The 12,861-nt window shown below is 54.6% G+C and overlaps 4 protein-coding genes across 4 annotated transcripts; all 4 read left to right on the top strand.

Annotated features, from left to right (window-relative positions):
• Positions 1-157: 157 nt before the first annotated feature.
• NCS57_00629900 (uncharacterized protein) lies at positions 158-758 on the top strand (the record flags this gene model as incomplete). The annotated part of the gene is made up of 3 exons (XM_053056191.1): positions 158-357; positions 414-563; positions 626-758. 3 exons carry the CDS (start codon positions 158-160, stop codon positions 756-758), a joined length of 483 nt encoding a protein of 160 aa, XP_052915146.1.
• A 1,016-nt stretch (positions 759-1,774) lies between these two features.
• Positions 1,775-4,507, top strand: NCS57_00629800 (ING domain-containing protein; the record flags this gene model as incomplete). The annotated part of the gene is made up of 1 exon (XM_053056190.1): positions 1,775-4,507. The coding sequence occupies one exon, from the start codon at positions 1,775-1,777 to the stop codon at positions 4,505-4,507; it is 2,733 nt and encodes a 910-aa protein (XP_052915145.1).
• A 1,790-nt stretch (positions 4,508-6,297) lies between these two features.
• Positions 6,298-6,833, top strand: NCS57_00629700 (uncharacterized protein; the record flags this gene model as incomplete). The annotated part of the gene is made up of 2 exons (XM_053056189.1): positions 6,298-6,493; positions 6,583-6,833. 2 exons carry the CDS (start codon positions 6,298-6,300, stop codon positions 6,831-6,833), a joined length of 447 nt encoding a protein of 148 aa, XP_052915144.1.
• A 2,204-nt stretch (positions 6,834-9,037) lies between these two features.
• NCS57_00629600 (uncharacterized protein) lies at positions 9,038-12,503 on the top strand (the record flags this gene model as incomplete). Its single annotated transcript, XM_053056188.1, has 2 exons — positions 9,038-9,135; positions 9,206-12,503. 2 exons carry the CDS (start codon positions 9,038-9,040, stop codon positions 12,501-12,503), a joined length of 3,396 nt encoding a protein of 1,131 aa, XP_052915143.1.
• Positions 12,504-12,861: the final 358 nt, after the last annotated feature.

The raw sequence follows: 12,861 nt of genomic DNA, 5'->3' as shown, positions 1-12,861 counted from the left end.
TTCACAATTCTTTCAAGTATAAGAAGAATCCCATTTTCCTGATGGAATCGAATATTTTCAGCATCATCACACAATCACCGCCGCAGACACATGTCTTTCATTCAAAGCTCATCCTTCAACAGTTTCAACACAAGCGGCATCTTTAATACGTCTCGCCATGGCTAGCTACTATGACTCCACGGCCTTTAGGAGGTCCGGGAGCATCAGGAGCGATGATGAAGTCATTGTCGAAGGGCCAATTGAAATTGAGGGCTCGGTCAAGTCGGGAAGTAGTATTAGACTGGAAGGCGAGGTGAGCGTGAGGGACAAGATGGACGCCTACGGAGGCATTGAGATGAATGGGAGCATTAGTTGCGGGTAAGTACATCACCATTGCCCATTGAGACCTGCAAGGCTGATAGAGTGGAAAACAGCGGCCGGATTAAGGCGTATGGCAACATTGTGGTGTCGGGATGCCTGTCTGCCAGAGACAAGATCAAAGCATACGGAAAGCTCAAGGTTGTCGGAACTCTCGAAGGAACTGAGTTGGAGATTTACGGAAACGTGAGCATCACGGGATGTCTGTAAGTGCAAAAAGAGCCTGTAATTGTTTGAAGTTGTTATTTTTTGCTGACAAAATCTTTAGCAAGTGTCGTCGTCTGGTTGTCTACGGAAACTTGACCCTCATTGGACCCGAGTCGGGTTATTTCGTTGAACAGCCTGCAGAGATCGCGGGTGCGACCATGATGAGGGAGACGGAGCCCGACTGGGACTGGTAATGGCGTTGCTATTGGAGCTTTGCGATTTCTTCTTCTTTATCTTTGGCTTAGTTTGGCTTTTTTTTTCTTTCTCTTACGATAACGAGTTGTAATGACTGGGTGGGGTGGTGGAATTAATGGCTGGGTAATGAGAGTATTCGGGACCAGAGATGCATGGATGGGACTTGCGGTTGGAGTTGGGCGTTTAGATCGCTTCTTTAGACGATATCCAGAATCTCTGAATATGGATCTCGACTATCATTACTCGTCACTACGTATGGATGAGGTATGAACCAGTAACTAGAGAATACAGGGGATATTTCCTTAAAACCCAAGTCCGTCATGTGCCATGTTCCACTCAACTGTGTTGCAGAGTTAGTTGCATTTACAGCTCCAGGCATCCAGGAACTATTGTCAGTTACAGCCACGATGCAGCAACGGGCCATGCGCAATATGCAATTGAGGCTGAGAGGCTTCGCAATCAGAATTGCTAGAATTCGGCAGCCTAGCAGGACGTTGAAGAGGCTGTCCAAACACGTCAAAGAGCAGTTCGGTTGTCGTCTAAGCCGACAACCATGCGAGTGCGATAACATGGATCTCCGCTTCAACCAGTCAGATCGATTCCGTGCCTCACGTCAAGCATGGGTCATTCCTATATTTGGGGAATTGGGGGCCAAAGACGACCATGAACTCCTTCGGATGGTTTCGCTGCTCGTCGCCAAGATAAAGGCGAGTCCGGTCTTGATGACTCAGGCATCAAGAATGTGAGTGCCTGAAGCAGGCTTGCTTCCCGCACGTGCACGGACCATCTCCTGTTCCTGGTGCGCCTTGGGTTGCGCACTACCTGACCGAGTGCGCAAGCGCAACCTCCGCGTTGACGTATTGACGACCATCGCGCCCTTGACCTCTCGACGCGCCCACGATCCACGCCATCAGATGGCATCGCCAACGTCCTCGGAATAGGGCAACGGTATCCGCTCATTTACACCATTCATCGCGCTTCGCGTCAAACGAGCCCCGAAGCTCAGCGCAACACCATGGCCGCCGCCGCAGACCCCCAGGGCGACACCAAGATGGAGGATGTTTCGCCCAAGGACCAGACCTCGATGGAGGAGTCCATTTCCAAGTCGCTTGGTCAGATGGGCAACGGGCTCGCGTCGCTGCAGTCGCGCGCTGATCCCGATGCGCAGACCACCGTTACCGATTTCCTCGACTTTACCGAATACCTCTCCTCTGACGTTGTGCGGTCCCTCACGCTCATCGGGAAGCTCGACGAGCGCTACATCAATGCCTCCCACATGGTCGACGACTTGACCTCCGTATGGGGTCGGCTCCCCAGTTTACCTGCGGAGGAGCGCCCGTCGCCCGTGCAGCTTCGGGCAGACATCTCTGAGCAACTGGCTCAGTCAGTTGACTCGAGGGTCTTTGCCCATGCCGAGGCCGTGAGGTTGTCGGAAAATGTTAACAGGCACTACAAGAAGGCAAAGGTTTTACTTTCTAAACTGCAGAAGATGATGGACAACTATCCCACTGAGGAAGTCAAAAGCCCAGTTGTGTCGAAATCGCCACAGTTGGCAAGGAATAAATTAAGCTCCAAGGCAGCAGGCGAAGGTGGTCAGAAGCCCAGACGCCCACAAGTTCCGAGAATCATTGTCCCGGGAGAGATATTAGCACCATATGATGTTGACTACGACACCTTTACCGACGACAGCGACATTAGTTCTGATGAGGAGTCGGATACTCCGGCACCAAGTCGAAGAACTCCAGCGCCGCCTCCGCGAATCAAACTTGTTACCAACAAGACCCCAAAGACGCCGAGTCGCCTCGCACGGCCAGTGAGCTATCCTACGGCAGCCCTGAGCCAGGCTGCGGCTGCCAACAATGCCGCCTTGCTTCATCCGCCACCCGAGAACGCGGTTATTGGCAGCCCGGATGCTCCATGGCTGCAGCTTACCCAGTACGAGCTGGCCAAGCTACGGAAACGGATGAAGAAGAATGCGACGTGGACACCGAGCGAGACCATGATTGCTCGCGAGCTCAAGGCTCTGGGCCGTGGTCCTGATGCCTATCATGAGGCCAAGAGAAAGGCCGAGGAAGAGGGGAAATCCTTTGAGCCTCCAGTCCCTAAGCCTATCGTTGATAACGAGTCGGGCGAGAAGCAACTACCTGCTGGTGCGATCAGTGCTGACACGTTGGCTGCTGAAGAGGTCCCGACAAGCAATCGCGGCATGAAGCTCAACGAGGCAAAGAAACTGAAGAGGGAGGCCCTGGCCAAGCTTGCCGCAGAGGAAGCGGAAGAATCAGCCAGAAAAATGGCAGAGGCAGCTAAGCTCTTCCTCGGCAATGGCAACGGAAACAAGGGGAACCAAAAGGCCACGGCCCCGGCGTCTGAGGCTCCCAAAGAAACTCCCACCAAGCCCGTGAAAACAAGAGCCACATCGAGAGCCACGAAGCGAAAGAGAGAGGCAGAGCCAGAGGAGACCCCCAACTCCCATGAGAACAGCGAAACACAGCCCTCACGACCACAGGTGAAGCGCACCAAGACTGAGACTCCAGTTCCACCACCCCACCACCCTTCCATGAGCCATAGCAAGGGACCAACCCCTGAGAGTACAGGTCCTCCAGCTCCTCTGACGACGCCTGGTGAACACGCCGTCGTCACACACGCCGAAACCCCAGTTCCCATTCCCATCCCACCCCAAGGCACGTCTATGATGACCAGCGGAGCCAAGTCTCCAACTCCCAACCCGTCTAACTCGACTGCAGCTCCCGCCGCCACTCCTGGCAAAGCCCACCCGACAGAGACTCCAGTGCCCTTCCCAATCCCCGAGCCGCGAAAGTCGGCAACCCCAGTGCTGCCTCCAGTGAGAGAAAACACTAAGCGAGAGACTCGGGGTGACGCAGCGAAGCGGACACAGCAGGCCCAGCAGCAGCTACTTTTGCAGCAACAGGCACAAGCGCCACAGCCTCAGCAACCTCAGGAAGCTCCTCAGGAGCAGCAGCAACCTGAGCGGCAAGCGTCTAACCCTCCTCAACCTCAACCCCAGCCCCAACCTACTATCATCCCTCCTCCACAACCCCCTCCAGTTGCCCCTGAAATACCAAGCAAGCAGATACCTTCACGGGCTGCAACGCCCCGATTAACTCCAGGGCCGGAGGGCCTTGCCCTCCGCCGACCGAGCTCTCGTGGTAAAGGTGCCAGCCAAGAGCCACAGTCCTCACTAGCGGCAGATCGGCCACGACGGGCGAGCACCGCTCGCAACACACCTGCCCCCGAGCCTCGGCCAGCTAAGCGAACCAAGCGTCCTGCCCCCGGCGTTGTTAGTACCACAAACAGTGGCGGGAATAGCGCTGTCGGTAAGCGAAAAGCGGCGCCGAAGAAGAAAGCTCGTCCGAGGCAGAATAAGGGTCCTGCGGAGCCAGAGCTAGAGGAGGTAGACGACGAAGGGAATCCGATCGATCCCGACGAGCCGAGATACTGCTCCTGCAACCGAGTCAGCTTCGGCCTCATGATCCAGTGCGACAATGTCGACGTAAGCGGCTCCTCAACCACGCCCTCACACTCATCCTCCACCTCAGCATCCCGTCGAAAGGGGACGAACAAGCAGCTAACACAGAAGCAGAACTGCAAGGAAGAGTGGTTTCATCTCGAGTGCGTCGGTCTCGCCGAGGTGCCCGCGCGGACGACCAAATGGTACTGTCCTGAGTGCCGGGTGCTGCTCAACATTGGCGAGAAGGGCGAGGTCAGTGCAAGGGGTGTGAAGATGTAGGAGGGTGGCGGCAGCAATGTTGGGGAATTCATACAGGTCGACTTTTGGAGTTCAGAACGGTACGATTTGGGGCGAAGTCTGGATGCTTGATATTTTAGAAGATGTCCTCTGCAAGGATCCTACGAGAGAATGATACCCGAATGATTTGCTCTTTATTGGTTCCAGTCTCGGACCTGCCAGCAACTTTCACCAAGACACGACGGAACCTGAGAAGCTCGCCACGCGCAACGAGGTCTCAATGGTCAATAGGAACCATCTTCTTCAACAAGGCGTAATTGGTTTAGTGGTAAAATTCTCCGTTGCCATTCGAGCAGCGTCGGGGAGCCCTGGGTTCGATTCCCAGATTACGCATTGCTTTTTGACCTTTTTGCCTGTTTCTTTCATCGATTCCAGCGACCGGATTGTGTTTCTTTTTGCAATCCAATGTTCTTTTCCACCCTCGTCCAATGCAGCCCCTGTGACGGCCGATTGCACCGACCATGTCACGTGCAACAAGCCAAAGCGTGATTGGTTTAGTGGTAAAATTCTCCGTTGCCATTCGAGTAACGTCGGGGAGCCCTGGGTTCGATTCCCAGATCACGCATTGCGCATTCTCTTTTTGCGAGTTGCTTTAGTGAACATTTCTTTTTGCTGACCATGATTATTCTTCCTTGTTTGTCCGTTCCCATGAGTGGGTGTTGAGACGGGATGAAAGGAGTCTAGGTGTTGAACACTCGACTCCACACCAGGCAGGTGCTGTCGGGTTCCGGATAACTCTCGGATGGAAGTCCAGTTGCTTGCTCACTCGAACTGTAACTGCCTCGTCGCAATTCAAGCCTTGCGTCAACTCTCATCTAGGGTAGTTTTATCGAGTGAAGAGTGCCTGAAGGTTACGGTGGTCGCGTAGTCCTGGAGGTATCTTGAATAGTTGATGACAAGCCAGAAAATACGCTTGATGTTTCAACAGCGATGATGCCTACTTCACCCCTCAAGATGATTGATCAGCATGTTTGAAAACCACGTCGGCCTTCGATTCCTCAGGAGCCAAGGAAGAACCGGGCCGGGATGACTGAGCAGTATGTGGTGACGGTTGGAGCCATTACCAAGCTCGGTTGATAGTCGATCAAAGGACCAATTGTTTCTGGTATCAAAAAGGCATTTCTCGACAACGAGGCCAATGGTGTCTCGTGTCCAGCGCATCGCCCTTGGCTTGTTACTGGCAGTGATGCGCAGAATATCATCGCCATTGATAAAAAGAAGAGCGCGACTTAGCGGATCAAAAAGAATCATCTCCGGTACAGGGAATCGAACCCTGGGCTCCGCGGTACTATTCCCTCAGGTTATGAGAGCGCGAAATGTTAGCCACTACACCATACCGGATAAACTGGCTGTTGTTGCAAGAGGGTTTGGATGATTTGACCAAGTATCCGACAGAGGCTATTGTCGCACCGGTCCTGTCTGTGTTGCCATGTTCTTAAGATCAAGAACTTGAGATGGAACAAGTTGTGTAGAATCTGAGGCTTCCAAGGCTTCCAAGGCTCAGGAACACATGAAAACCTAAGCCCTGTGGGGATAGAGTTAATGCATGGCGGACCGCCACGCTTCATTCCAGAAAGAAACACTGGCGGTAACTTTCGTTAGCTGGATCACGATCTGCTGCAACCCACCTGTGGTGGAAAGCAATTGCATCATGCTAGCTGTTGAACTCCGTATATCCGTATTTATAAGTGAGGAGTCTGGCGGGCGGAGTAGCCAAGCTGCTCTCTCTTCTCGCTCGATTTGTCAGAAAACAAACTCGCAACAAATTCACAATGGCAAAGAACATACCTGAAAGATACATACCCCAATACGCAAAGGAGGATGATTGGGATGATCAAGAGCTCCAAGACTTCGTGACGAGTTTCTATCGCTTCTCTGATAACCATGAGGAGAATCAGCTATGGGTCGACTCATTCACGGACGATGCGAACGTACAGATTGGCGCCGACAAGGCGCAGGGGTCTGAAGGTTAGTCAACTGGTCTCTGTCGGGTCGACTATCATGTGAAGCCAGTCCGACAAACTGTTGAGATGTTGAGCTGACAGGCGAATACACAGAGATCCCAGACTTCCGCACTCGGATGTGGGCGCATATCCAAGAGCGTAAGCACACGGTGCTCAAAGTATTCCCTGGGAAGTTCACTGGATCGGACGCATCGGAGCGTGAGTGTATGCTGCTCGGAGAAGCGAGCTTCTTGACGCGAGATGGGAGAACTATTGAGGCTGGTTGGTCGGCGCATGCGGTGGTAAGGAGGGTCCAGGGTCAGTGGAAGTTTGCGCAGTATCGAGCCTGGGTGCAGAACGAATAGGCGGACACCTTTTATGAACTCGGAGCAGTTGAAATTGTGCATAGTCTGGGTTGATCAACTTTGATGGTATTCCAAGCTCCCAAGCCCAGCGCCTCTGTTGAGAAACCTGTCCAACCTGATACGTCATGGCAGTCCCGTGGGAGAAATGCGGGGATGGGGTTGGGGACTTGTGAAAGCCCATTGCCGATGCGTATCGCCCGTGGTCGAATGGCAAAGCCCCGGATCAGCACGCCGATTAACGGAAAGCTCTGGCAGGGGAATCGACAAGTCCCGAGCAGGGCCAGATGAAAAAGGCTAGCAGCACACCCGGGGGCGTCATGTCGTCAACATGGCATCGTCGCAACGTTTCTGGGGCGCTCCAGAGTTCATCGTCCCTTGCTTTCCCACGCTGCCCGCCTTCTGCTCCGGCGCAGACGAACCCGCGGCCTCCCACGATCTACTCATCTGGGATATCGCCCCCTGGAGATGAGAGGCACAGCAAGGTTGATGGCGTAGATGGCAGGGCTCACCTGACCCGCGGTCACGGCGTAGAATCATGTGGCTTGGATTGGGTCGGATGGATGGTAGATGGTGGATGGTGCAGCCTGGACGTCTGGGGGGAATGATGGCGGATCATTGATGACTTGATGACTGTGATGACTATTGCGTACTTGCCCGATTCGAAGTGGCATTCAAGTTGGTGTCTTCTTCCACTTGTTGGATCAAGGAACGTCGTCATCACCAAGCTCTGCCTTTAACACTCCAGACCCGGAAACCTGTTATGAACCGGGCGCGTAACTGGGCATGATAGCCTGCGACGTGGTTCATCATGCCCGCCGCTTCGGCCAGGCTCCCTAGGGAAGGCCGGATTCGTACCCATCCTTCAGCGCATGAACCCCCCGCGTCGGCCGGCCCTGTCCCGAGACTCGCACCGCGGGAGCTGGAACTGGAGCTGACCAGAGGTCCAGAGCCATGCGCCCTTACCGCCTGCTGAGCCAGTCTGACCTGACTGTGCTGTGTTAATCACCGATGGTTAGCCAGCGGTGCCAAAGAGGAAAGTCGGAACCTTCTGTTGAGCTAGAATGCAGCGGTTCGGCGTGCCTGACAGGATGAGCCACGCAGATCCGGCTGGCTCTGATATGTACCCGGCCTTGCCTTATCACTTCCCGCGGGGGCTGGTGATGACGGGAGGTACCTCTGCCTGCCAGGTCCCTTATCGTGTACAACCTCAGCCAGCCTCCACCCATCCAAAACCGCCCGGCGCTAGAACAACCTCGGGCGGGTTCAGGTTCGCTATTTACAGCCCAGGGCATGTGGTCCCCTGCTTGGCTCCCCGACACCCCCCGTAGCGCTCTCCCCTCAGTGGACCAAGACCCCGCGTCACTGGATGAGGTGTCAATGGCCGCGGGAGGGTGGGATGAATGAATGAATGGATGGTGGATGGGTGGATGAATGTCCATAGCTCCGGGCTGCCTTACACCATGGATCCATGGACCATGGCACGGCCATGCCATGCGTCTCGGGGTGACTCCCATGTCTTCAGTTCCAGGTCCAAGTCAACCGACTCCTTCTCTCTTCTTTCATTTCCATACTCTTCCATGACTCTACGATAAAGCATCAAACAAGCGCATGACGATTTTCTTTATTCCCAACTCGAAACGATCTTTGGTTCCTCTATTTCCTTCTTTTTTCTATCCAATATTATAGACTGAAGCGACGAAGCTGGCCTACGCCGCTGCCCAACAAACTCCCGCACCCGCACCCCGCCCTTGCTCTCATTCGCAATCACTCACTGCACTGACCCGACCTGACTGCAGCGGTACTTCCCCTGCTGTTACAGTTAATCGACCCCTCGATCTGTGCGAGTCGCAGTCACTCACTGCTGGCTCCCTCTGGCGTCATTGCCTCTGATCCTCGACGCGACACAGCACACAGACTTTGAATCTAGCCAAGTGCCGGCGTCACCTCGACTCTGTTTGAGTAAATCGATTTGACGCCTCCTTTTTGGCAACCACGTTCTGCGGAAACGCGAACGCTTTAGGGGCAGGAAACTGCTCCGACGCTTCTCCAAATCAGTTGAATGCCTTGTATGTTTGTACCTCTATGTCCCCCCTCATTCCGCCTACCACCTCTACTACCTATCGCCTATCCCGCCCCTGGACCGCGCCTGGTCCTTGACTCCCGTCCTGCAACCCGCTGCCTTCTGCTTGCCAGAGGAGCTGACCATGACTCTTTCTCCAGCCTCCAAGAAGGACAGGAAACATGCCAAAGAAAGTGGCGGCATTGCCGCGGCCGTGACAAAGCAAACAGCTGGAAAGTTCGCGTGAGTCCTCCCTTGTCCGCATGACTTGCCTCTTATCATAATAAGTACCTGGCTGACCCGTTGCATGTAGCAACATCAACAACAGCGGCAAGGACAACGGCAGCACCAACAATACCAACTCCAACAGCGCTGCCAGCAACAAAAGCAAGAGCTCCTCCACCTCGGTCGCTTCCACGCCCCCGGCCGATACCCCCGAAATCCAGCCTTCTTCCGGCCCTGACAATGTCAACCCTGCTGTCTCCCCTATGCTGGCTGCTTTGTCCACCACTCCAGTATCTGCAAGTACAGCACCGAGTATGAATAATGAATGGATGAGGAGCGGCATGGCCGGCTCCCCAGGCAACCTCATCAGTATCATGGGCGATTCACCTCCTACTCAGCCATCTTCTTATGAGGACCCCGGTCGACTGCATCACGGATGGGCTGCCCAGCGACCTTACATGAGCCCTTCTCCTGCATCTCTGTCTCCTCCAAGTCATGGTCGACGACCCTTGAGTTTTCAGATGGATGCTCAGTATCAGCCGCCCGAGACTCCCCCACCGGGTGCGCATTATCGTCGTGGTTCTGTCAACTCTCCTTTCGCTGGCTCGAGGATGGGAGGCCAGCCTCCACTCCCTCATCAGCCCCAACCGCATTTCTATGGTGCCCCGGATATCGATCTCAATATGGAATCCCGTTCGGGTATGAAAGCAGGTGAACGTGGTTACTTCTTTGGCTTTGACAAGCTTCCGGAATGCTCCGGTTTCCCTGCTAGCCCTAGTAACGTTGTTATTGCGGGCTATGAAGGTGGTCTCGATGTCTACGCCGTTAGCAAGAGAGGCCTCGAGCCTGTGACAAGTTTAAAGGGGCTGCGTGGAGGTGTCCGCCATGCCAAGATTCTTCCATGGACTCTGGGCAACGATTCGGAGTCGCTTTTCCCTCTTGTGGCGGTGGTCCTTCATGGTCCTGTATTGCCCTCAAGCTCGGCTGGATTATCGACTCAGGATGAGAATGCGAGCCCTAGACCCGACGGAACGACGAGCCCGCGGTCAGTTTTCGCTCATCAGGATGGATTTCAAGGACGCAAGCCTATCGATGCATATCAGACTTCCGTCGAAATCTACTCCCTCAAGACGAACCAACCTGTCGATGTGCTTCTCCAGGCGCCCAAGATTCACATCAACCCCGAGATTTCCGTCACAAATCCCATCTTTAGACCTCCCCCGCCTAGTGGCTCCTTCACGATTAGAGCAGACTCAGGAACACTTGTAGTCTGTTCGGGCGTCACTGGTGAATGCTGGGTGTATTGGCAACTGTTGGAGGAACAGAATGGCCACATCTTTACATGCGTCGGCAAGATATGGACCAGTCTCCAGCAGAGCCATCGTAGTGAGGTGCCAGAGGAGGCCGATAAGTCGCGTGCTTCGTCCGCAACCCCTCGACCAAACCCGCAAACCCCGATTCTGGCCGTCAATGGACGATGGATCGCTTACTGTCCATCGAACCCATCATCTCAGGTCTTGCTTGGAGCTCATGTGCCACTGCCAATTTTTGGCAAGGCACCTGGACTCTCCAGTGTCACCTCGCCTCAACTTCCGACGATATCTGCATCGGTTGATCTGCCCATATCAGACAGTGTCGTCAACAAGATTATGCGGGAGACGACCCAGGAGCTGATCCAGGGTGCTAAATGGGTTGGCCAGCAAGGGCGGCAGGCTTGGAACTCGTACTGGAATAAGTCGTCAAGCCCTCAGCTACAGCCGCAACAGGCTCGCTCTCCGCCTCAACACTGGGCTGGAACTCGGTCTCCCCATGGGGACCCCAGCCAGTTCCCGCCCACCCATGGTTCCGCTGGCCAGGCCGTAGCCAAGGAGCCTGGGCTGGTGTCTATCATTGACGCTGGATCGCTCTCTACTTCGTCCTCAATTCACCCAATTGTTACGTTCTCGACACCATTGGGATGCAGTTATCTTTCCTTCTCGCCATCTTCCTTGTCTCTGTTTACGGCCAGCAGCAAGGGAGATGTTCAGACGGTTTGGGACCTCTTGCGTATCCAACATACCAGATCGTCCCCCCTCCAGGCATCGGTTACGCCAAACACGAGCACAGGGCCCCAGGTCCGTCAGATCGCCCAGTTCTCTCGCATGACTGTCGCACGGATCGTCGACGTTGCTTGGACACAGGCGCAGGGCGAGCGGCTAGCCATGGTGACAGAACGTGGCACTGTTCATCTTCTCGATATGCCGTCGAGCGCATTCATGTGGCCCGCTCCGCGCCGTCGCAAAGCGGCTCCTGAGAGCGGCACTGCTACACCAGACCAGACTAATACCGCCGTTTCGTTGGCTACAGGCGCCTTTGGTGCGGCCTACCAAGCTGCGAAGCCTTTCGTGGGCCGGCCCCGTCGTAGCAGCGCCAATGTACCTGGCGTTACTAGCAATACTCTCAAGGATTCTGCGGCCATGGGAGGAAGGGTGATTGCTGCCAGCATTAGCTCTTCCCTTGGAAAGACGGGAACTGCGATCAACCAACTTCGACAGACGGGAGAAAACCGTGTATCCTTGCCACCAAGCTCGACCTTTCCAGCGGCATCCTGTGTGACCTGGATCAGGAGCCGGAAGCATCACGGACTCTACGTGGTTGGAGGCGGCCTTATGCGGGCGTTCTCCTGTCGGACTCGTCGGTCCAGCGTACAGGCTGGTAGCAGAGTGACACGCGCCAGCAGATATCACGACTACAATGTGCCGGCCTTGCCTAATGATCTCGTTGCTCCGGCTGTGCGACAAATGGTCGACCTGGGCGCTCAAGAGGAGATCCTCGATCTTTCGGATCGTGAAATGGACGCGGGGAACACATTGACACTCAACCCTCGACCTCGTGCGGTTTCCGCAGACCATAACATGGAATCTTCGATCCCTCAGGCCGAGATAGAATCAAGCGCACCTTACCAACCCTTCCACACCGATCGGCGGGTAACCCTGTGCGAATATCGGCGAGGCGCAGCAGATCAACTGGAAGCAGTGTCTGCCATTCTAGCCGAGACGAATCTAGAAGAGAATGCATCAAAGAAAAAGAAGAAGAAGGGGCAACCCGTGGAATCAGGTTCATCTCGCGGGGCTTCAAGCACCGCTGCTTGGGCCTTTGGGCAGGATCTTCCCGTGGTGCGACTGGACTTGGGTTTGCCGTCAGTTGCCGAAGAGGAGTACGGCGACCTGGATGACCACCTTGGCCTTCCCCAGTCGGCCATGGAGCGTGTGATGCAGTATGGTGATGAGGAGCAGATTGTGGTGACAACAAGGAGACGCCGTGGAGCTCAGGGCGCGGGCCCCGGGGAGGATGGCTTCTTTGAGGATGACTGTGAGGTCCTCGATTTTGCTGATCAGAGAGTCTAGGTCTTGTTGGTAGCACGACAACCTGAGGCTTAAGATACGGACTGCTTGGCTTTGCTATTTTTTATGCATGCTATGGGGTAGTATTCCGTTGCTTGAGCTTTGTCGACAGACAGCAAAGGTGTCGACATGGGTGTAGCAGGGGATGTCTGAATTCAACCTCACTCACGGTCTGGATTACTGGAGTTGTCTGATTCTGGTCTGTTGGACACATTGGTAATACGAAAGACACTCGTTATCACAGCATTTGTATAGCAGGCCCTAAGGCCTGAAGAAATAGAAACACATTAGATACCCATTTCTCTGCATTGCTCTCTTTTTCTGTGTCAATACAAGGACACGCGGGACCTTTCGTCTTCAG

The sequence above is a fragment of the Fusarium keratoplasticum genome, chromosome 4 (assembly GCF_025433545.1).
Source record: "Fusarium keratoplasticum isolate Fu6.1 chromosome 4, whole genome shotgun sequence".
Classification (NCBI taxonomy): Eukaryota; Fungi; Ascomycota; class Sordariomycetes; order Hypocreales; family Nectriaceae; genus Fusarium; species Fusarium keratoplasticum.
Note: the sequence above shows the minus strand (reverse complement) of the source record. Positions and strands in the feature narration are given on the sequence as shown.